Source organism: Cavia porcellus, unplaced genomic scaffold, assembly GCF_034190915.1.
Source record: "Cavia porcellus strain 051 isolate PalLab524CR breed Dunkin Hartley unplaced genomic scaffold, mCavPor4.1 scaffold_6, whole genome shotgun sequence".
In the NCBI taxonomy this organism is placed as follows: Eukaryota; Metazoa; Chordata; class Mammalia; order Rodentia; family Caviidae; genus Cavia; species Cavia porcellus.
Genome location: NW_026947489.1, coordinates 57875693 through 57900821, shown reverse-complemented (window position 1 = coordinate 57900821; position 25129 = coordinate 57875693). Strand labels below are relative to the sequence as shown.

At 36.0% G+C, this 25129-nt stretch overlaps 1 protein-coding gene across 21 annotated transcripts in view; it reads left to right on the top strand.

The window, feature by feature from the left end:
• The window catches only part of Kmt2c (lysine methyltransferase 2C), a 239306-nt gene that overhangs the window by 106883 nt on the left and 107294 nt on the right, over positions 1-25129 (top strand). For 20 of the 21 annotated variants that reach the window (XM_063250791.1, XM_063250795.1, XM_063250781.1 and 17 more), the window contains one exon: positions 21533-21695. In XM_063250791.1, the coding sequence (XP_063106861.1) occupies positions 21533-21695 (163 nt within the window). Of the gene's footprint in view, positions 1-16106; positions 16183-21532; positions 21696-25129 lie in introns of all 21 variants that reach the window. The other variant, XM_063250800.1, reaches the window with a different exon arrangement.

Genomic DNA, 25129 nt, shown 5'->3' with positions numbered 1-25129 from the left:
CATTCTTATACTTTCACTCATTTGCATTTTTATGTTTAACATGCATTTCTTGCAAGTAATAGCTAAACCGACAGTTACGTCTTTAGTGGGGCATTTAGCCATACATGTAGTGTGATTAAGTTTTTTCTATTTGTTTTTGGTTGTCTCCATCTCATTCCATTTCGCTTCATTCTTTTACATTGAGTGGTATAGTTTCATTTTGTATTCTCCGTTAGATTATTACCTGTAACTCATTGATATTTTTATAGTTGTTTGAGCTTGCATAATATCTTTCAGTTTTCTCACCCTACTTTCAAGTACTGTTGCATAGTTTTATCTATAATAAAAACAAATTTAGGTTTTTTTTCTCTTGGACTTTGGTGCTGTTGGTATTGGTCAAATAAGAAATTCACACTTATGTATATGTTTCTTAATCCTTTTTGTGGCCTAGGTTTTTATCTGGTATTAGGCTCTTTCAGTGTGAAAGATATTCTTTAATATTTCTTGCAGTGTAGGTCTGCTGGTGATGAATTATTTCAGCAGTTATATTTCTGAAATACTTTTATTTTACCTTCGTATTTGAAAGATTTTTGTCTGGTACAGAATTGAACACACACACACACACACACACTCTCTCTCTCTCTCTCTCCCTCTCTCTGTCTCTCTGTCTCTCTCTCTCTCACTTACTCACTCACTCATTCCCTCACACTCACACACCCCGTATTTCACAGAGATGCCTGTCTTCTCACTTGTGTTGTATCTCATGAGGAATCTGATGCCATTATTATTTTTGTTTCTTTATATGTAATGTGTCTTTTAACCAGATCCCTTTTAATATTGTACCATTGATTTTTGAATAGTTTCATTATGTTATACTTTGGTGTGATTCATATTTCTTATGCTTGGAGCTTATTGGGAATGTCTTGGATCTTTGAGTTTATAGTTTCCATTATGCTTAGGAATCTTTTTGCAGTTATTTTCACAAGCAATTTTTCTGTGTTCCTTTTCTTCTTCTCTGTGAACTGCAATTACCTGTACATGAAGAAGTTTGAAGGTTTCTTCATTGATCACTTAGAAAAAAATTTTTTAAATCATTTCTTCCTCCTCTCTGTGCTGCATTTTACTTTCTGTTGTGTTCAAGCTCGCTTTTTCTTTGTAATTTATAATCATCTCTTTATCATACCCAATGTAATTTTTAACTCAGATACTGTCCTTAGTCTTTAAAAGGTTGCTCAGGGTCTTTTCTTCCATGTTTCCACTTTTTGAGCATATCAAACACACTTATAACCACAGTTTTAATGTCTTTATAATTACTTTTTTGTGATCTGGTTTGCAAACAGAGGCATTTCACAAAATTTTGTTTTTGCTTGCAAACTTTGTATTTGGTGACAGCCACAACTGTGTTTCCTGCATGGGCATGAATGTAGCCATCTATTTCTGGAACAATTTGAGTTCTTGAACTGAGGTAAAGTAAAATATTTCAGAAATAAAACTGCTAAAATAATTCATCACCAGCAGAACTACACTGGTATGCCATAGACCTCTGGGATTCTATGTAGCTTTTTTCTCTTGGTTCTCTGTTCTGACTCCCTAGCTGGCTAATTTTCTCTTTGACTCCCAGTTTTATCTTTCCAAATCACGAGTTAGCCAGAATTGGCTTCATTTGTCTTCTGTGCTTTGGCCTGGAAACTTGCACAGCAGTTTGCTGGTATAAGGTTGTCCTTTTTGTTTTTCACCATTGAGGAGCCATTGTTCTTTTTCAATATCTGATATATATTGACCTGAAAATCGTTGTTTCTTATACTTCATTTAACGATTCTTTCAGGGAAGAGGGTAAATCTGATTTTTGTTTCTCCATTTTAGTCAGAATTGGAAGAATTATGCAGGAAACACAAGAGAAGTCCAAGAAGCTGATTATTTCACAATAGGAAATTAAGAGTTAGGGTTATACATAGTTTACCATTTTCCATGATGCCAAGTTTCAGATTCTCACCATCTTTCTGTTGTAGCACATCAGTCTTATCTTTGGTCCGCTTAGGGTTATACATAGTTTACCATTTTCCATGATGCCAAGTTTCAGATTCTCACCATCTTTCTGTTGTAGCACATCAGTCTTATCTTTGGTCCGCTTCCTTTCGTGATCAGAAACTGGGTGACATGGAAGCTCTAAGCATTATAGTGCCATGCAAATATACAGAGTATGAAAACCAAACCTGTAGAAAGGCAGTATTTTAATAAAGAAAATCCTTTTTGGATGCGTTAGCCTATCCTACTAGGTGGTTCCTAATGTACGAGTAGCTGGAATTACCATTAGCATTTATGCCTTAAAATAATAAGAGATAGTGTGTGGGCCAATGATGCTTGGCTCAGAATCTAATTCTCCTCGGAGGCTAGGAACGATGCCTCTTCCTTCTGAAATATGTTTCTGCTTAGAAGAGAATGGGTGTCTGAAAATTGAGCTTTTTAGGAGGAAGAAATGTGAATAGTGTCTGATAGATACCTTTATTATTGGAAACAATTTAACTGAGGGAATTTGAAGGTGTTTTAAATGTAAGAGAGATTTAAAATGTGCTTCGAGGATGGCTAAGTTTCAGGTGGTTAATGTAAGAATTCTAGACAAATAATCAACTTGAAAAAATTTGAAAGCTGCACTCATTTATGATTTTGGAAGAATAGTATACAATATGGAATGACTGAAGAATAAGTAGTGTGGGAAAATTTGGATAGTAGGAATGGTAATTTTCTTAGTTTTACATGTCAGTCTGAAGAACTTTACTAATGAAGTCCTCCATCTGTGCTTATATGCTCACAAGGCTGATACTTGGTTGTTTTTGAGACAGTGCCTTATACCACAGATTGGCCTTGAACTCACTGAATAGCCCAGGCTGGCCGTCAGCTCACAATAATTCTCCTGCCTCAGCCTCCTCAGTGCTGGGATTATAGGTGTGAGCCACCATACCCACTGGTGGGTCTATTGGCACTGGTTTTTATATTTTTGAGTGGCTGAAGAATTAAACCAATGATATTTCATGACACATGAAGACTATATGAAAATCAAGTGTTAATGGCAAATATAAAATTTCCTTAGAACAAAGCCATACCCATTTATTTGCATAATGTCTGGGACTTTTGTTGTACTATTGTGACATAGTTGAGTTGTTGCTCCAGAGATCATAGATACTTTGAATTAGTGCTTGGCTTGCTATAAATCACAGTGGCATAGGTCAGTTTTTTGAGTGTCTGAATATATATACTATCACTCTAGAATTTTATTATTTTTTATTACTGGTACATGCTTAATAGGCTAAAAAAAGAAAAGAGGAAAAATGAATTTCATATTGTAGTGTTTTTGAGGCATGTGGAGTACATGAAGCATTATCAAATTTGATGGCAAAGCATTGTATTTATGCTGGAGCACTATACCTGTGCTAAAAAAAAATATATTATGTATCAATACTATACTGAGTACCCTCCACAATATTTTCAGCTTACAGGAATATAGTAGTCAGAAGAAACAGTAAATTAAAGGAGAATATCACAGCAGAATTTCTTCACAAAAACATAAAATGAAAATGAGACTTTAAAGTAGGTTTCTGAATGACTGATTTGTTAGCAAAACAAGAAAAAAAACAGTGGCAAGGTAATATAATTGTATTTGACTATTGCACTGAACATATATAACCACAGAAAATAAAATTGACAGTATAAGCTTTTCAGCAGGAATATTTTGCTTTAAAAGTTAAGGTCATTTAAAAGGTAAGGTTCAAAAACAAGGTAATGATTTCTAGTGGTTTTCCTAGGCCATTGATGCATCAGTAAATGTTAGCAGTACTGCTCGGAGTCAAATGCTGAATTTAGAGTGGAAGAATTAGTTTTTATGGATAGTCTGTGAAATGCCTATAAGAGAAAATACTGACAAAGAAATTGAAAAAACATTCACTATAACCTGAAGTGGAATATGTTATATTTTTACAGTTGATAATTGCCAAAAGTAAGTGTGGAATCAGTTGTATTGGCGCATACCTATAATCCCAGCATTTCAGAGGATGAGACAGGTGGATTGGCAGGTTTTGGAAGCCAGCCCGGGCTATTTAGTTACTAAGTGTAAGGTCAGTTTGAACTGCATGAGGAGACTTTGTCTTTAAAAAGCAAAACAAGCAAGAACCAACCAAGAAAAAAATAAATGTGGAACCTCAAAAAAAGATAGGCAATGTGACAAATTTTTAAAAGCTTGTTAAAATCTAAGGTGATGCTGGGTGTGGTGGCAAATGCTTGTAATCCCAGCGTTCCCAGAAGATTGAAGCCAGAGTATTGCCCCAGGTTCAAGGCCAGCATGGACTGCATAGTAGTCCATAGTAGTAAGATCCTGTCACAAACCGAAAAAACAAACAAACAAAACCAAGCAAACATACATTGTTAAGATGGATGTGGTGTCACACACGTATAGTCCTAGCACTCTAGGAGATTAAGGTAAGAGGATAGCAAGGTTGGGGCCAGCCCAGATGACTTAGTGACTGTCTCAAAATAAAGAATAGTGCTAGAGATGCAGCACTGGATTCAGTCCCTAGCACTTCTTGCCCCACAAAAGCAATTTGAAAATCCGTCGTTGTTCATTAGCAGTAGTTTGCAGAAAATATTTAAATCCTTTGAACTAATAGTGTCAATTAATTTTATTTACTTTTTAAGACTTCACCATCAAATATGGATTTTTTTAGAATGTAGGGGCAGAGTATATTGAATTATTCTTCTACACAATAGTTTATGACTTACCAGGCTAAAGTCTTTTGAGTCCAAAAGCAAGATTAAAATTTTTCTGAGTGAAAAGATTACTCTCAGCATTAATCAAATGCAATGAATTCGTAAGTTTTTATTCCAGGCTTGGTGGTGGTTAACAACAAATCAACCTAAAACTATAAGGGTAAAAAAAGACTTCTGTTATGTGAAACTTGTGTCATGGTAATGTCCTTTGTACAAAATCTAGTGTTAGTTGGATTTTGGATAATGGCAAACTGCTTTACATGTTTGGTTTCAAAATTTAAAATAAATCAAGATTTCCATTCCTACATAAATAATTAGGAGTGATACTTTCCAGTGCCCTATAGCAGTTTTTAGATCTCTATGCAAATAAAAGGGAAACTTTGATATTTGAAAATCCATTCCACTGTGTAATTGAGGAGGTTCATTTGAAAATAACTGTTTAGCAACAGAATGATTTGCTAAAAGGCAAAGATCAAGAGAAGAAATATTTTCAAAGATGGATACATAAAGTCTTATTGTAAAACTGAATGAACAGATGGACAAGTTTTGATGGGAGGGAACAGTGACTTTGGATTCCAAATAATTGTTATCTCCCCATCTACACGCACTGTTTTCATTTCTAGACCTCCCCATCTACACGCACTGTTTTCATTACTAGACCTATATGAAAAAATTACTATCAGTTATTTTATAAATATCAGTTTTATAGGAATATTTTATAAATATCAGTTAATTTATGGACAAGTTTTTATTTTCTTTTTGTATAATATTCTTGATTTTGCTTTTTATCATACAAAATTTAAAATACTTATTGACTGATGTTTTTCCAAAGAAGTATTCTGATCCTTGTGCTAAACCCTTGAAATTAGGGAAAACTGGGAAAAGAAAGCTTTGTCTTAAAGTTGAAATCCAGCTTGACATCAGCTCATGTTTCAGATTAAATTAAATTGATCGTCTGTGGCCTAAATACTCATCTGAAGCAAAAAAATTCCTCTTTTGGAAAGTAGCATCATCCATCTCCTTAAAATGTCTTTATAATTTTAAAAAAATTTTTATTTTAAAGAGAAAAACAAATAAATAGTGCAAACAAGTTTCAAAACAGGGTAGCAGGACAGATATAATACTTGATAGATTGTGTATTGGTGTCCTGTAATTCAGAGTATAGGACATAGGTATAATGTCTAAACAAAATGAGCTCTAAACATTGTTTTCAAAAAACAAACAGAAGCTGGTTGAATAACTCTTTAACTGTCTAGTATATACATATATTTTATCCTTTTCCCATTCTTCCATTCCCCTGTCACAGTTTGTCTTTTTCTTTTTTCTTTTTTGTTGTTGTTGTCTTTTCTTTTGAACAGTCTTTTTCCAGTTCATAGTATCTATTGTACATTTTTTTTATTTTAAAGAGAAAAAAGAAAAAACAGAAAAATCGAGATGCAAGCAAACCTAAAAAATAACAACAAAAGCAAAATGACAGCAACAAACAGTAGCTAATTTCAAAACAAGATAATAGAATTTTAAGAATAGTTGTTATACTGCATTTTGCTATCTTCAAAATAGTTGCTCAGGTTACCAGATACAAAATAGTACAAAACAAAATAGTAAACAAAATAGTAAAATGGAACAAACATTCGATTTCAAAAACAAGACAGAAGGAAATCTCCCACAGTTGCCACCATGTACACTGCCATCCTTCAAATAGATACACAGACTACCAGCCCTCGGCCTGCAGTACAAGGAACCTGGCTCTCTGAGAAGACAGGCTTTGTTGTCTTGCTGAGTCTTCTCTTGATCCCCATGGTGGAGCCTGGCTCATAGAAAAGCCTCTTCTTCCATTTTCATTCATAGTTGTCTCTACAGTTTTTATAAAAACAAAGTTTGCCAATAGATGAACAGTTGGAATATACTAGAAGGTCAGATTAGAGCAGTGAAAAGCAGTAGGAAATAATACACAATTAATAGCAAACAATAGGAAAATGGTTTGTCTCTTTTGGCCCATTATATTTCAACATAAAACCATACAGTTTGGAAAAATAATAAAGGAAGACATTTTTTGTAATGGAATTCTGAGGGTACAGAAAGTACTATAAAAGGAAAAGTTGAGATACTCAGCTACATTATTAGTAAATAATTTGTTGAGAAATAGTGAAAATGTAAGTCCCAGAGAGATAGAAGATTATGATAGCAAATGTGGCATACAAGAGAAATAGGTTCTACAATATGTTTAAAAAAACTGTGATAAGTAAAATGATAGCAGCCCAGTAAAGAAGTGGGCAGAAGACTTAAATGGAATTTACAGATTAGGCAGTTCTAGTGCCCACTAAGCACATGAAAAAATACACAGCCTCATTAGTAATCATGAAATGCAAATCCATCAGATTTGTAAAAATCCAAATGCAGCAAATGTTTCCCTGGGTTTGGTCTATTGGGAACGCCTACACAGCTTGTGTGAGAGAATGTATATTGGAACACAGTCCCATGGGGAGGTAGATTGTAATTATTTACACTAGACACCTGTCTTAATGATTCAACATTTGAGCTCCTACTTACATACTGTAGTAATTCAATGTTCTTAATGTTCTGGTCTGAGGGCCACCTTTATGTAGTACTTTTACGTTGAAACACTATTGTCTGGCTTAATTTAAGTTAGCCATATCTTTGTAACTTATTTTACATTTATTGTTTGAAATTTATTCTTTTGTGTATCATATAGGAAGAAAATTACCCCTATATATTTTAATAACCATTTTAGGAAAATGGGTCTTCTTCTATTTCATTCTGATGCCAACCTTTGAAAGGTGGTAGTTTTTTCAAGTTTTAGCCCTATGTGGAATCTGGCATTCTATCAGCAAACTTTATTTTATTTTATTTATTATTATTTTTTTTCCTTGATCTTTTTGAGACAATGTCTTGCTATACAGTTTAGGCTGGCCTTGAACTCACATTGTAGCCCACGCTGGTCTCGAACTTGACATGATCCTCCTGCCTCAGCTTCCTGACTAGGAGTGCTGGGATTACAGTTATGAGTCACCACACCAGACTTCAGCAAACTTTAAAAAAACCAAAAAACAAAATAGCTTTTCAGCATTGTAATCCATTGTACCTTTTTGAAATTTCAAATAGATCTACCATCACACAATTTCGTAACATTAGCGATCTTTTGAAAATAATGATTAATTGTGCCATTGGTTAAATGAATAATACAGATATCACAAATTTTAATACCTTCAAATTAAAAATTATATTTGTTCTATAACCTATGACCTCATTAGAAAAATCTTTTAATGTGAATCAACAAAGCTTGTGTTGGTAAATAAAGGATTTTCAAATTGATTTACTTGAAGTGAAAGGGTTATTCCATTCATTTTCGAAAGAAAGGCTGTCGAATAATCAGATTTCAATAATCATTATTTATCAACAGTTCTTCAGTATAAACATTGGTCTTACATGAACAAAGCTGTTGCTATGCTTTGTATGATCACATGCTTTCCCCAAGAAAACTACCATATAGTATTGCTTTATTTTTATTTCATGGCAGAAATGTTAAAAATGTATAATATAGACCAAGCAAGCATTAATACTTTTTACTTCAACAGTGATAACTCTTTTTTTTTTTTTTTGTACTGGGGGTTGAACTTGCGACTTGCCAGGCAGATGCTTGTGCTGCTGAGCTAAATCCCCAGCTCCAACAGTGATACTTTTAATGAAACTCATTATTATTACTGAAATTATATAGATCCAATTAAAAGCATAATAGCTTCTAGTATTGTACAATATTACTATCTTGATTCTTGTAAAAGCAGTGCATACCACATGTTTTGAACCATGTACAAATACATGTATTATGCAAATGACAAGGATTGTATTATATTGAAGATAGCTTTGCCTTTCTATCACCTTGAAAGCATCTTAGTGACCCATCTCCTCTAGGGTATTGTGGACCAGTTTTTAGTATATGTACTGCTGCTGTGAGCACGGTGAACCAGGTTTTTGTTTTTTTAATACTGGAGATTGAACTCATGACCTTGTACTTGCCAGCCAGGTGCTTATGTTGCTGAACTAAACCTCAGGTCCTGTTTTTTTTTTTTTTTTTTTAAATCACAAAGATGCAAGCTTAGTATTTGATTTAAATTTTTTTTCCTTGCGGTGGTAAAGATCAAACTTAGGGCATTGCACATTCTGTGCAAGTGTTGTACTATCAATCTGAGGTCTAGTTAGGGACTACTTTTTGAGAATACTGAAGGAAAAAAATGATTTCAGATAAATGTCAGGATAAATGTGCGAAATTATACAGGATTGCAGATTTTCAAGAAATGGTAGTTCTAAGCAGAAAACGATGAAAATTGGTAGATAACTAAATATTATATAGCAAGATAAATGAATTGACTGGCTACAGAAGTCAAATAATAAAGTTCCATGACTGTATTTGTTACAAAATCTAATTAACTAAAAATCAGGTGGTATTTTTCTATTTAAATGCAGTTTAAAATAGACAAATGTAAATTAAATTGTTTATGCATGCATATGCAGACCTGCATATTTATGTAATTAGAAAATATAAAGAAAGACAAGAAATTAGTTGCCACAAAACGCTATAGAGGTTATATATAGAGAAGGGAAGATACATAATCAAGAGTAATCACATGCAGGTCTTTCAGGGTCTTATCTTGCATGTTTGTGCAGTTGTACTGTCAATAATTCTTTGAATTGTAGGAATGCACTCTTTACAATAAAAGAGGAAGGCAAATTGGCTAAAAGCATGCCATGTTCTTCTGGTGCCTCCTCACTTAGACCTTCAATAAACTTAAAAAAATATTGGTTTCATTGGGGAAAAAGGAATTAATATAGCTAGAAACATTGTAAAAATATATCAGAAAGGGCCAGGAATATAGCTCAGCAGTACAGCACCTGCATGGCAAAGTGTAAGGTTATGAACTCAATCCCTGATAGCAAAAAAACTCTCAGAAAGTCATAATCAAAACTGACATTAGATCAAATATATAACAAGAAATTGCTTTATGGTAAAAGTGTAACTGCACATCTTTGAGGAGGGTTATATAATAATTGTGTTGGAAAAGTGGGTAGCCATTAGGGGCTACAGTTACAGTGTGAGTTAAACACTAACATCAGGTTGGTTGTGGTGATGAATGTGTGTAATCCTGGCACTTTGTGAGAGTAACGCAGAAGAATCACAAGTTTTTTTTGTATGAAGTAAGCAGCTACATTTATTGGTCACAGGATGGTAGCAAGAACAGGGAGAATGGTAAAGGAAAAAGGATCTTGAGTGCGAAGGGGAAAGAAGAGGACTTGATTGTACAAGAGAAAAAAGGGGACCTTGATAGTCAGACACCACTGAATGTGCCTCTCACTATCTATTTTTCTGATTGTCAGCAATCTACACAACCTCCTAAGCTTGAGTCTGAATGGTCATTAGGATTGTGTGATATTTACAGTTGAATGTAGAGAAGGGAATGACTTAGCTCATTTATTCCTAACTGTACTATTTCCCCCTGAGAGCACTGGACTCCCCAAATCTATGAGGGGAGTTGAGGAAGTTCTATCATCTGTAGCTACTTCAGGCTGAATAGGGGCATTGGCTTGCCACAGTATTGTATGGCTACTCCTGCTCATAAGTCTGTGTGGTATTGAAGGAAGGCAGTATTCTGGGCAAGTTCTTCTAGACTGTCAAGTTTTTAGGAGGTATGGGTTACACCTGCGTGATACTTGGAATTTGGCAACTGCTAGGTTAACCAAGAGAATAAGACATGTATGATCAAAACGTGAAAACTAGAATAGAAAGGCAGATTTGGCAAGGAGCCACATCAGATGCTGTTCTTAGGGGACTGGAATAGTACTTGGAACAAGCTGGTGCCTAGACCTGTCTACAGGTATAGATAGAAACAGCCAGCAGTGGGCAGTAATTTATTGCTGTTACTTTTATGTATGTCTTTGGTTATACTCCCCAGCTGGATGTTCAAGACCAGGTTAAAGAGAGATCTGTGGCAACCAAAATTTACTTCTTGTTGTCTACCAAGGTCCATTAAGTCTTTGTAGAGCCTCTCAGTTCCTCCTGCTGCTGCCAGAATGGATCATGGTCTTGCTTGACTATGTGGTTTCCTGTGACAGCATGCAACACTTGTTGGTGATCCTTCTTTTTGGCACACTGTATTGGTTTGCTCCTGTTCTCTGGGTCCAGCAGTGCCCTTGCTCAGAGGGTTGGGTAACTCCTGAAATGGAAAAAGAATTTTCAGGATGTGTCAGTAAAAGACAAGGGAAAGATTCATCTGAGGTTGACACAGGACTCATTCAAAATTGTAGTGCAATGGTCAAAGAAATGAGGCACAATACATTTGAGGACTAGGGGCCTTAATGTGTTTTGGGAGGTGGAAATCTGTGGGATTTCATAATCTGTGATCTTGGTTTTAATATTAGCTTTAGCCTTAGTGGTGGGAGATAATGGCCCACCCTTAATGAGATAATGGTCTAATCCAAGGGAGGGAACAGTGGAAAGGGAGGGCTCATCCTAGGGGAAAGGACCATTTGCAAGAAAAAGGAAATTGGCAGACCTATTTGTGTCTGAAAGAGAATTGTCCAGGAATGTTGTTTGGGTAGGTGCAAAAAAGTAAAGTAACTGATCTTATATTCTGAGACTGCAGTTTCTCTTTCAAAAGTACATTCTAAAAAGTTTTGATTTCTTTGTTCCTTTTCTTACCCAGTTCTTATTTGTCCTCTACTTCATCATGATTATTGAACACTGAATGAATATGCTTCATCAACCAGTTGATTTATTTCAGTTCGTTTGGGGGGCCCGGTTGAAGCTTTTCAGAGCTTTTTTCTAATATCCAGAACTGACTGACAGATAAAAACAGTGCCTTAGGATAATCTGACCTTCTCTATACTTAGAACCTAAATTAGCATATTTACATAGGGCCATTTCAAGCCAAAGTTAAAAGGCAACTGGCTTTTCATTTAGGCTCTAACAGACTTTAACTTACAGTTCACAGGTTTGGGCATCATACCAGCTAAAGTGGCCTTGATGTATCACTTTTACTTAATTTCTCCACCTACTGTGTAATTCCACTTTAGACATTTTCTGTAACCCAAATAATGCCACAGTCGGCTGATTATCAGATGGTAAAGCTGCAAAGGCTGTCATTGTCCTGCTCTTATACCCTTTATATTCTTTTTCCTTTGTACTGTTGTGCAATAAGAAATGAGGAATTGGACCTCTCACAAGGTTAAATTGAAAGCCATCATTAGGGTTTGGAAACCCATCAGCAGATTTTTCAGAATCCTCAGAGAATCTACCCAATTTCTCCTTGCACTGCTCAGTATCCATGACTGAAAAGGGAACCACCGCACAGATTATACCCTTTGTGCCTGCCACTTCTTGAAGGGGTAGCGCAGTAGGGACTCAGATGTGGGTTCCTTGAGTCCAAGGCCCTGTGGTAAGTGGACCTAGATTAGTAAGGGGAGGACTCAGAAGATGCTCTTTAACTCCTGAGGAAACTGAGCAGTTGTTTAGGAGATAGTCTGTGAAGAGAAGGAGCTCACAGAAGGAGCCCTCAATAGCACCAGCTCCTGAGAGATGATGCCTCCTTGGGCACAGAGCAGGCCTCTGTGAGAGGGTCAGAATAGCTTGGATATGAGGCACGACTGACCATTTGTCTTGCTCCTTTTGGTAGAGATGTAATTGAAATACGGTGTTACATTTCAGACAGCCAAGAGTAGTCAAGTCTTATTTTCCCCAGGGAGATACACAGGCCATTTGTTGCTACACAGGTGTATAAGATAATGATCTCTTTGAACAGTCTTAGTGTGGCACTTATTCCAGTGGGTAAGACGACCTTTGAGCCAGGAACTTCTAAGGGATGGACAAGTTCTCATCTGTAGATAGGAAGAGCAAAAATTAACACATGTGTTTAAACTCCTAGGGTTTAACCTGGTGAGGCTGCACTTCCTTCTAGGGGCTTAACCTAGCAGACCATTTCCTTGAAACACAATTTTTGATGTCCTCCAGTGGTAGCTTGAATTCCTTTAAAGCCATCATAGGTTTAACCTGCTTAGGCTAAATTCCTTGGGACTGGACATCTTTAGCCCCAGACAAGTACCTGTGGTACTTCCTTGGACCCATTGGATTTCTTCTATAAACACAACTCATCTTCTGGTTGAAAAGTCCGTAAGTAGGATACCTTACTGGCTGATGTCTCTTAGCCAATTATAAGGGACTGATACCCATTCTTAGCAAAAACTCTACGCACTAGATTAAGCCATAAAACATAGACATGTGGTAACAGCCCTAAAAATCAGGTACTGCTGTTTAGACAATAGTATAAACCTAAAGATAACAGTATAAACCTAAAGCTTTTGCAATGATAGCACAACTCAGTAAAATGGAGAACAAATCAATGTTAGCGTAGCTACTCCAGGAAGTACCTACTGTAGGTGGGCTCCTAACACCCAGGTTAAACCTGGTTCTGTCGCTCATGCAGGGAAGCAATGATTGAAGGTTTAAACAGATCAATTCTTTTCTTAGTGGGAAGACGTTGTATCTCTTGACCCTTGAAATATGGGTTAAATTTTGAGTTACCTGGAACCAACAAATAATTACCAACAATTACCAACAATTAACCAACAATTAAACAAATGGAACACTCTGATATTTGAAAGCCTAAGAAGGAGAGGGAGAATCAGAAGAGGAGAAGGAAAATTACTAAAACCTATGGAATGGAAGCATTCCATCTGAGTATATGACACATAGGGAATCACAAACACATAGGCACTAAACAAAAGGCTGCCCACATTCAAGGTAAACTACCAAATGTTCCACAAAGAAAAGCAGCAGTTCAGGTGGGCCAGGTTCATCTCTTCTTGTCCCCTGCTGTGGCTGGCCACACCAAACCATTTGTCCCCTGGCAGATATTCTGGACACCTACTCCTCTGTTCTGACAACCCTTTCCCTTACTCCACTCAGTTTATGCCCATCCCCGCTGAGTCATGTGTCACAGCTTCCATGGTACTTTCCACATTGTGTGGCTCAACAACAGTGTATTCCCAACTGATTGGCAGGACCCCTTTTTCTCCTTCAGAACAGGAGCCTTTTTCACTCAGTGTAATCTCCACTTGGTGATTGGTCTGCCTCTTCTCCCAGAATCCATTCTTCACCCAGAAAAGAGAGTCCCCCATTGGAGTGGGAGTTACCTTTCTTGCTGGCTGGATTATTAGTCATCTCCTACCACCTAGGAGTCTGAAGGTCTTTGGGCTGCTGATACCTCTGTGTCCCAAGGCCTGCTTGAGTCCTTGTGACTGGCTTACCAGGTATTACAGCTGAGTGAGTCAAAAAATAGTCTATATTCTTGTGTATGACACAGAAAGAACTGCCAGCCACACATCTCATTGTATGTAGTAGGTAGCTGCATTTATTGAAGGTTACAAGAGGGTAGCAGGAACAGGAGAAGAGGGAAGAGACTCAAGTGCTAAGGGGAAAGAAAAGGTCCCAAGTGTGAAAGGGAAAAAAGATCCTAAGTTTGAGCTTGGGCTGTTGAGTGATTTATTGAAATTCAGTCTCGAAATAAAGCGAAAATATTTAAAACAAATATCCCAGCTTCAATCCTTACTGTTCAAAAACTAGGTATGCTTTCACAGAGACTATTTTAGTTACGAACCTAAGATACAAATAGGCCAAAACATGTAATGCAGTACGTTCTAAATGCCCTGAGTGTAGCACATAAGGGGATTTGCAGTAATCTGTTGGAGGAGAAACCAGACTACTGAAAGACTGTCCAAAACAGAGGGCGGAGGGGCTGGAATAAAGTTCAGTTGTTGGGCCCTGGGTTCAGTCTCCAGTTAGAGGTAGAGGTGGGGGAGTGGAGACAAAACAATAACAAGTATTGGATGAGACCATAAGGGTGATTATTTACATTAGTCTTTTAGTGGAGAATCCATTCTCAATATAACACGGAGCCTGGAAAGTAACCTTTTCAGTTGTATTTTCACGACTAGGCTTGTTATTATTACTGTGTTACTGTTCGTTTAGGAAATGGAACTCAGGACCTGGCACCTTGACAGGCAGGTGCTGTGCTGCTGAGCTGTATCCCTAGCTCTGACTAGGCTTATTTTTATTTTTAATATTCCTTTGTAGGGAGCTCCACAATTTATCTATCCACTCACTTATTGAAAGACATCTTGCTTCATTTGTAGTTTTATAATGTAGAATCTGAAGTCTGGTATAAAATTCTGACTTCTTTGAATTCTCAGGTTTTGTGTCTGTTAATTTATCTTTTCCCATTCTTTTTAAGACGTTTTCTGGGTTTTAGTTTTCTTTAAAAATTGACTCCCAGACATTTTGGGTATTGCATTATGAGACCATATTTTATTTATACCCCATTTTTGCAAGACTTGAAACCTGTAGACCTGCTTTGTTCCTCCCCAGCTTGTGTAGAAATTCTAGTTCCAGAGTGGGCCTCTGTTGATGAACACTGGGTAAAGCGGCAGTGCAGGTGCTTCCTGGGAACTCTGTAGCCACTACCTTGTCTAAGGTCATTCTTACTCTTTGATGACCACTACTTGGCCTCCACTGATGGTGGAGTGGACGAATGGGCATTGCGTTGAGTGCTAATTTTCCAGTAGGCTCCCCTCCACAGGGAGATGGAGGGGTGCCTCTGTCACCCATTGAGTTCCAGGCTCTCCACTGACATGATGGGGAGAGGGGGGGTGGCATGAGTGCATGTCCTGGCTCCCCATCTGCACTTCTGCGCTGCTGCACTGTCTGGGTCAGGGCAGAGGAATGGATGTCTACGTTGTCTAAAATTGCAGCATATGTAGAGGTTAAGCCTTTTCTGTGGTGTTTAACTTCAATTGGTTGGTTGATTGATTGTTGTTTACCAGTTTTCTGTCTTGCTAGCCCAGTGTTTTCCTGTTGTTGACTAGAAACTACAGACCTTACTTCTTTTGCCTATGAGTGTGACTGACTGCTGATGTATCCGAATTGCCAGTAGCGATTTGCCAGTAGCGCCTGTAGCTAGCACCTAGGCCCTAGTTGATCTCCTTTCTTACTACCTTTTGTTAACTTTCTTGTGCTTGCTTTTATGTATCTTTTCAAAGGCTTTTTAGCTGTTCTTGATGGAGTGAATAGGGGAAAACAGTTCATCTCTGTTTTTTGTGTAAGTTTGCATTCATTTTTTACTTTTGCCCTTGAGAATATAGAATTCTTGGTTGACAAATTCTTCGCTCCGTAGTGACATGATGCTCAGTATTTCTGTTGCACTGATGAGAAGTCAGGTGTGAATATGATGTTATTCCTGTGTGTATAATGATTTTGTATTCTCTATGACTGCTTTCAGGACTTTCTTTTTATCTTTGGTTTTCAGCAGTCTGACTATGATGTGCCTAGGTGTGGTTTTCTTTGTATTCATCCTGCTTGGGGTTTGCCAGCTTCTTGAAACTGTAAGTTGATACTTTTCATCAAATTTGTGACAAGTTCATTTCTTACTGTTTTCTGACACATTCTCTTTTTCTTGTGCAACTCTAGTATGTGCATGTTGATATATCTGATTTTGTCTCATAGATTACTAAGGTTTAGCTTTTTTGTTTTCTAGTAGTATTTGTACTTCTAGATTCTCAAAAGCAATTTAATAAGTATTCATTTACTTTCAAGATAAGTGCCTGTTTCTTCTTCTGCATTCAGTTTCTCATAAAGCCCATTCACAAAAAGCTTTTTAAATTCCTGCATCAATTGGAAATTTTCTACTTTGTTTTATTTTGTAACTTTAATGTGGCTTATATTACAGCATTTCTGGTTGTAAATAGCTGTTATGTTGTATGTATTTTCAACAGCTGCTTTAAAGTCTGCTTATGTTCTGTTGAATATTGTAAGTTCTATTTTTGCTATAGTTTTTCCTCCCCATATGTCTAGAATTTTTAAAGCATCATTGGTGGTAAGGTGCTGGTATTAGATTCTATTACTTTGTTGTAGACAGTGTCAAGTTTTGTTCTGAGAAGGATATTAAGGCTGCATTTACATTCCAAACTATTATTGTAATTCCGCTTAGTCTGCAGTCCAGTCCCCTGAGATATTCAGAGCACCTCTATGAATACACGTTTTGGGGTTATAACAGCTGTGGGAGTTTATTGAAAGTTTGGAGGCCTGCTTTCTGTGACTCCCTCTTTGCAGTGAGTTTCTCAGTCTCCATTCTGCTTAGCATAAAGCTCTGTTGAGCTTTATCTGTGTTTTTATACCAGTAAGGCTGAGGAAGCTTTTTATTTGAAGTCTAGCACCACTCTTTTCTAGTGTACTGTACATTACATAATGCTAATTGCAAGCACTACCATTAGTATCAGCACTACATCCTAGCCTGTACTTTGTTTCTGTAGTGGAGCGATTACAGTGAGTACTATTTCTATCTTATTCATGCAGTAATGTTTGTGAGATTCAAGTTCTTGCTTAGTTTTTCACTTGCTCTCATTGACACATAGAGTGCTTCTTGTCAGAGTACTGTAAAATAACTATTTTACTCTTTGTTTTGGGGCGGGTTTTCATTTTCAGGTACTGTGAGTAGTATTTTACGAGCTTTCTAGTACATGTCCTTTTGTAAGTATGAGAAGTTAGTATGTTATGGATATCTAATGCAAAACTAGTTACCTTAGTTTTTATAACTGGAATGAAAGTGACTATATAAACCAAACAAAGTATTCAGTATATTCTTACAGTTAAGTAAGGGAATTTGCCTTTATTACCTTTATCTTTTTTTGTTTCCTCTTCAGCTCTGTGAGCTAGGGCACGGAGCTTAACATCTCTGTGTCTCACTTATAAAATGAGAAATAATGTTGTCTATCCAAAGTGGTGGTTCTTAGACTTCAATAAGCTAATTCTTTTTACATGCTCAGGCTGGTTGCTTGCAGTAATAAGAAATGCTCAAGAAATCCTGCATATTAATCATATTTCTTTGGCTAACTTTGTGCTCCCTTAAGAACTTCTATGAAGTATCATCTATGTGGTGAATTTTTTCATGTATATTTCATGTATATTTATTTTATTTTTAATTTTTATTAAAGAGAATAAAACCTAACCAAATAAAACAGAATAAAGCCAATCAAGACAAAATTGTGAAAGTGGTTATTAGTTCAAAACAAGATAACAGGAAATCTACAATGGTTACTGTAATACCTCTTGTTATGTTTACTGCAGTTGTCCATTACCATCAGACATGATAAAATCAAATAAAACAAAACTGAATAAAACCAATTAAAACAACATCAAATAAAACAATAAATTGGAACAAAACTAAACAGTGAGAACAATATTGGATTTCAAAAACAAGACAGAAGGAAATCCCCCTATTTGCTATATTGTATACTGTTATCCTAGTAGATGCTCAGACAGCTGGCCTTGGGCCTGCAAAGTCAGTCAAACAATGCAAAATAACAACAACAACAACATTACATGCATTTAGTTGTTTTTGTACCACAGTTACTATCAACTCAGCCTATCCTCTGAACCAACCTATTGCTCAGGGGCTTGGAGGGGCTGCCTGTATGCCAGTCAGTTCATGGGAGAGACAAACCGGCTCCTCTCTTCGTGGGCCCCTGCCTTCCTTGTGTGATTTATGGGAAGGACAGATTGGCTTCTTGTTGTACACCTCCCGGACGCAGCGTGGTTCTTGGTTACATTTCAATAGACTGTGTGTTTTGTTTCTGGCATACAGTTGTATTAAGTTCTTTATTTCTGTTTCATATCTGCTTAATAGCTTGATTTTTGAGAGGTGTGTCACAGTCCAGTTTTTGCTTGTGTTTTTATTCAGTTTTACTTTTATATATGGATAAATAGGTTCATAAACTTTAATAACTATTTTTTCTTCTGTTGATTTTATGCTATAGCATATGACTGACATATATGAACTCTGTTATTGATCTGTTTACCATTTTTTAATTTGCATTCTCTTTACTTTGCTATCAGCATTAGCATACTTGCATATTTTGTTTTATTTTGAGATAGAATCTCACTATCCTTTCATGCTGAGCTTGAATTCATTTTATAGCCTAGACTGGACTCCAACTTGCAGCAGTCTACCTATCTCAGCCTCCCAAGTGCTGGGATTATTGATGTGTGCCACCACACCTGGCTGTATATTTTGGTGGTTTTTTTTTTTTTTTTTTTTTTTTTTTTGGTTTTTTTTTTTTTTTTGGTTTTTTTCGTTTTTATCAGTACCAGGGATCGAACTCACGACTACCTGCTTGCAAGGCAGGCGCTTATGCAGCTGAGCTAAACCCCCCAGACCTCCATGGCTGTATATTTTGGATAGGCCCTCTCCAGCTCTTTATTTTTGAGTTGTGTGTGTCATTGTGTCTTGTGTATGTATTCACTACGCATGCATATATAAAAGTGTATGTATTATATATGAGGTACATGTGAATAAAAGTATGTTTTTGTATACTTCTCTATTAAAAGAGAATAAGAATGTAATCTGTCTGTATTTGTTGACCATGAACTGAATGTTTGTTAGTTTAACCAGCATTAAATGTCAAATAATATTTTTATAGACCTTGGAAGATTTTCTTTTATTTAGTATTGCTAATGCCCAATCTCTCTGTCTTTGGAAATAATCTTTCTTTTTCTTTTGTGAGGCTACCAAAAATTTTCCTGTGTCCTTGTTACAGTTTTGCCAGTGTTTCTTGATGTGGCATGTTTTAATCTGAAGCTGATCTTTACCATTTTTAGGGAGTAATTGTGACAGAGATTAAGGCTAAGCAGCACTCCCCACACCAGTATGAGAGATTGAACCCAGGATAGGACCTTCACAATGAGCTACATTCCCAGGCGCTACTGCCCCCCCCCCTCTGTGTTATCCAGCCTTGCCTTAAACTCATGGCTATCTTTCTGCCTTAACTTCCCAAGTGCTGGGATTATGGGTGACTCAGCTAAAATTTTTTATTTTGAGACAAGTTTATGCTAAATTAGCTAGGCTGGACTCAAATTTGAGGTGCTATTGCTGGGGTTATATGTATGTACCAACAAACCCGGATATTTCTGTAGGAATTCAGAAGTCAGTGTATTAGACGTCAGGGCTCTGTATGGTATGTCTCTCATCTGTTAAATAGGGATTATATTTAAGAAGTGTTAGTTTATGTTATTAGGTTACTTTATAAATTTACTTTTGGAATAATTTCTGTTACTATAATTTTACTTATTTTCCTCCTTCTAAAAGTATTTGGGCAAATAGGTCTGTACTTTATGATCAACTTTCCCTGTTATTTACCTTTCTGCTCTCCCTGTGTTGTTTATTACTGTATTTTGCAATAATCCCAGGGATTAATAATAAGAATTGGTTGGTTAAATTTACAGTTTTGGAGTGTGGAAAGCTTACTTATGTATGATATTTTGAATAACTAGCCTCAAACTGTTGCTATATTTGTTATAAAATAGTTACTTGATAACTCATTGAGTTTTGATATATCCTTGGATTTCTTATTCTTGTTTCATGACACAAATTTTATTCAGCTCTGAACATTGGTAGATCTGTTTTGTTATTATTATAGATTTATTTTTGAGACTACTTTTGTGTTAGTGTAGTTAAACTTTGAGGGAGTTAAACTGTTTCACTCTTAAAATTGGTATTATGGTTGATGTATTATATCCACTGGAGAAGTTTAGAAGTTTAACTGAGAGACTCAGCAGGGAGCCAGGATCCTTACTTTGTAAAATATCCTGTGCAAGAGGAGGTCACAGAGATTTTGGGACTGCTACTCTGGACTGGGGTGGGGTGGAAGAGAGTAGCCTATGTATAGTGTAAGGGAGAAGAGGCTTGTTACCTCCTTTTTTGGCTCTGGCTGCTGCCTTGAAGTGTTGGCCCAGTGCCAGGCCATCCTGCCTTGGAGCCAGCTGACTGTGGACTGAAACTTACACAGACAGTGAGCTGAATAAACCTTTCCTTCCTTCATTTTCGGTGTGGGGTGTTTTGTCCCAACAAGGGGAGAAGAGTAACCAAGGCAACTGGTAATGAGTTTTCCCTCCCTTGCTTGCCCCCTACCGCGTGTTTTTGGATTGATTTCAAAAATCTGCTTTATATTACTTTTTCTTCTCTTTCTTATCTTTTTTTCTGCAGTGATTAAGAAAGAGAAAAATACGAAATGCTACCTGTGTTTTTAAGGTGTTGATTCAAATACATCATTTAATTGGTACACCATTAGCAGTGATTTCCTTTATCCTCTTTATCCCCAAGTATTGTTAATTAGCTTTGTAATTGTTTATTTTTGAGAAGGGGTCATGCTGGCCTTGAACTCACAGCAGACCTTTAGTTGTATACTTTTGATAGACTTGATAGAAAAAAGTGCTACATTTTTAGTTTGAATGGAAGGATGAGTTGGTAGTATATAAAGCAATGAACTTGAGTACCTTAGATTTTATTGGTTTTAACTGTTCTAGTTTTTGAGGGATTCCTTCCTTCCTTCCTTCCTTCCTTCCTTCCTTCCTTCCATCTGTCCGTTTATCTGTTTGTCTTTTTTTGACAGGGTCTCACTATGTAGTTTAGGTTGGCCCTGAACTTGCTTAGTAGCCCAGCATGGCCTTGAACTCACAGTGATTCTCCTGCCTCACATTCCTGAGTGCTAGAATTATAGGCATGCGCTACCATGCCTGGCTAACTGATTCTTCATGTGGAGGTTCAAATCAGTTTTGCTAGTGAGGTAAAAATGACAAGTTTTTTTTTGTTTGTTTGTTTTTAATAGCACCCAGGGCCTATGTTCAAATGTTTCTTTTTAAGGTTTTGTGAAGAGGTATCTGTCCTTTATCTCCTTCCAGCGATGTGCATTTTGTAAGCATCTTGGAGCCACTATCAAATGCTGTGAAGAGAAATGTACCCAGATGTACCATTATCCTTGTGCTGCGGGAGCTGGTACCTTTCAGGACTTCAGTCACTTCTTCCTTCTTTGTCCAGAACACATTGACCAAGCTCCTGAAAGATGTAAGTTTACTTTAAATATATTTTGAAACTGTTGTCATTGCATTTACTTAAAATAATATATGTAAATTGCCTGGTGTTCTGCTGGTATTAAAGTATGATGTTCATAATCCTAATAGACTGGGATCTTTGCCATAGGTCCTTTAAGGGAAATTTGTTATCAACAGCTTCTTTGAAATTAATTCCAAGAAGTTGCTAACTCAGAAATTCAGAGAGAGCTTGTAGGTTTTATACTCTTATTTAAAAAATTGTTTGAAACACTGTAGAAATACAAATTGAATAAGCATTATTTCCAATATGTATTATAAAGCAATTTATTAAGAGGCTAAGTAGTATTCCATGTCTTTTAAAAAGAATAGCGTCTAATGAGAAAGTTCAAAGCTGACTTTCTCCAATATTATTTCAAGATATCTATTACAGGAACATTAAATACTTACTGAACTCCTGCACACTGATGGCCTTAACAGTGTGATACAGATCTCTGTAATCCTTTTTAAATTTTGAAACCATCTATATTGGTTGTGTGTAATCTGCAGTGGTGCGTTTTTTTTCTTTTCCCAATAGTATTTAATAAACTTACAGTTCATTGAAAATGTTTAAATGTGTGAATTCTGTGTCGTACAGAGAAGTAAAACTTGTTATTGTTTTATCACAAAACAAAGCTAATGTTTTTCACTGTATGGACTTCTAATGTGTATATATGTTTTGAGGCCTTATTTTACCTAGTAAATTTTTAGTTTCACTAGGAAATCTCCATATTTTATTGTCTTTTTTTTAATGTTGCCTCTTACTTAATTGCTAGCTTTTACCTCTTCCTTAATAATATTGACAAACGCTTTTTATTTCTGTCTTTAGTCGAGATCTATGAAATATTAATATAGCTACTGTAGACTTAATCTACAAGTAATTTCAAACACAGTTAGACTATACTATTATTTTTTATCTTTATTTTATAGTTTAATTTTATGTTCAGTTAAAACTACTTTGTGTCCACAAATGTAATAGTATCCCCTTTTTCACTACTGAAGCTTAAGTTATAGGTAAAGTCAACTGAAATTTCGTGTTATATTTAGACTAATAAATAAAAGATTTAGAATTCAAAAAATGCTTTTGAGTACACACTGTAAAATGTGGAAGTAAAAGAACACTCATGCAGAATAACTGTTGTGTATATCGTGAATTTTTTCACTTCGTGTGTAAACAAAGATGAGTCATCAGAGTTGATTATATCTTGGGTAGAGTGATACGTTTTGCCTACCAAATAAAAATAAGTCTGTGTGTGTGTTTGCGTGCATGTGTGTGTAAATATGAATTTTATTCAGCCATTTAGATTCAGTGATGCTTTAGACTTCAGTAAAAAACATGCAAACTTCGATGCACATATGTTTCTAATGTTAGCCAATAATGGCTAATGCACTATTGCTTTCTGCTGATGACTGTGTTCTTATAATGAATATCCACCATTACATCAGAGATCATAAATCAGTTTGTAACATAATGAACTGTATCAATGAGGTGAGATGATTTGCTCTCATTTATCATGCAGTTTGTGAAAGTTTTATGTTGGCAGCCTACAATTAAAATACACACTGAAACTACTCATTGTTTGAGTCTAAAATAAACTTATGGTGATTCTTAAAAATACATGAACAATAGGATAAAATAAGACTAATGCAAGGGTATTTGGCCATGGGAAATACAGATTAGGTAAATGTAAGTAATGGTAGGACTAATAATCCGAAGTAGTTTGTACTTTGGGTTACAAACCACAAATTTCACTAAACCTTTCTAGAAACCAACAACACCAAGAAGGAAATATAAGTATGTACCTAATTCTCAGTACATACAACAAGAACTCATTTGGTACTGAGACTAGAGGATAAGTTAACACTACATGTTGTAGTAGAAAATGTCTTTAAAGGTAGCTGCCTGTTAGTGTAAACATATTCTGTGGGCTATTGTTTATAACAACCCTTAAACTAAGCCAGGAATGTAAAACCAGTGTGCAGTTAAATAAATTCTGTTCCTTGGGGACCTTAAATTATGCAGTTAAATTCAATGCTTTTGGGCCATCTGTCTTAATCCAAGCATATGATTTAAAGATTATTGCAGATCGACTACACTGCTGCCTCCAGCAGTACTTTCTATTTTAATTGTAGGTCATGGCGCAAGGTATTTTTTTTTTTTAAATGTTTTTAAAATGCGTATATCTTAAATTTCAGCATTACAATGATTAAATGATAGTAATTAATGGAAATTACCTAGCATTGTGCTTCATCTAGGTTAATTGCTTTACAAAAGTGTGCTGATTTTGTCTTTCTTCAATTGGTTCTGTATGACAGCAGTTTGATCTCGATTGCTCTTCACTAGTGCTTACTCTTTTATGCTGTTCTGACTTCCTTAAGCACAGAGTATCATCTTCCAAGTTGAGCAAATTTAAGAATCTCTGATAAGCCCCCTTTAAATTTAAGTTCAGTGTTTGTCTTTTCCTTTTTCTCTTCGTTTTCCACAGCTGTCACTTAGGAAATGAGCATCTTCAAAGTTTATCCTTCTGTTTTTTCACTTTTCTTCTACATAAGAACCTTGCTCCCCCTGCTTCATTTGGCTTTTTGTATCCTCTCTGCCTCTGCTGGCACTTTTGCTTTCTACTTTTTGTGTATACTCAGGTATTCTTTCCTTTCACTGATTAGTAGTGAAATTTGTTTATGAGTCAGTATTGATTAGTAGGTAGTAAAAAGTATGATCTTTGGAGCCAGGTAGACTTGGATTTTACTCTTGCCCTCTCTAAAATAGCTTTTGTTTTTGCTTCTCCATTTCCCTCTTTTCCAACTGCTTAAACTTCCTCTTAGTTGCTTGATTATTGCTGTCCTAATAAATCTGCAGTGTACAGACATATAGGTGTATCATATATATTGTGTAATGTATATAATACACATATGCTTTTTTCCCTCTGGCATAACATCAAAGCTATCTAGTAACATCATCATATATATGACTTCAAGAAGACTGTTGTAATATCTCTGCATGTATTTGCTCCCATACCAGGGAAGAGGTTGGAACCAACATCATTGCTTTGCACAGTGCTCTTTTTGCTATTTGCTACATAACATATAGTAAATGGTTTTTGTACTGGATGTAACACATTTTTTATTACTGGTGTCCTGTGGTAATTAAAAACAAGATTGTCTGTCTATAAGGAATTGCCAGAAACTTAAAAAGTGATAATTGTCACATGGTATAGAATGTTGTCTTATTCCAGAGTTGGTTTTGTTGTATAGAATTACTCTGTGAAAGGGAAGTGTAATGTGAGCTACATAAGTAATTAAAATTTTTCTCAAAGTCATGTTAAAAATGTGAATATTTGACATGAAATTTTATTAATATATTTTAACCCCTGCTATGCAAGGTACTGGTATTTCAACATGTAATCACTATAC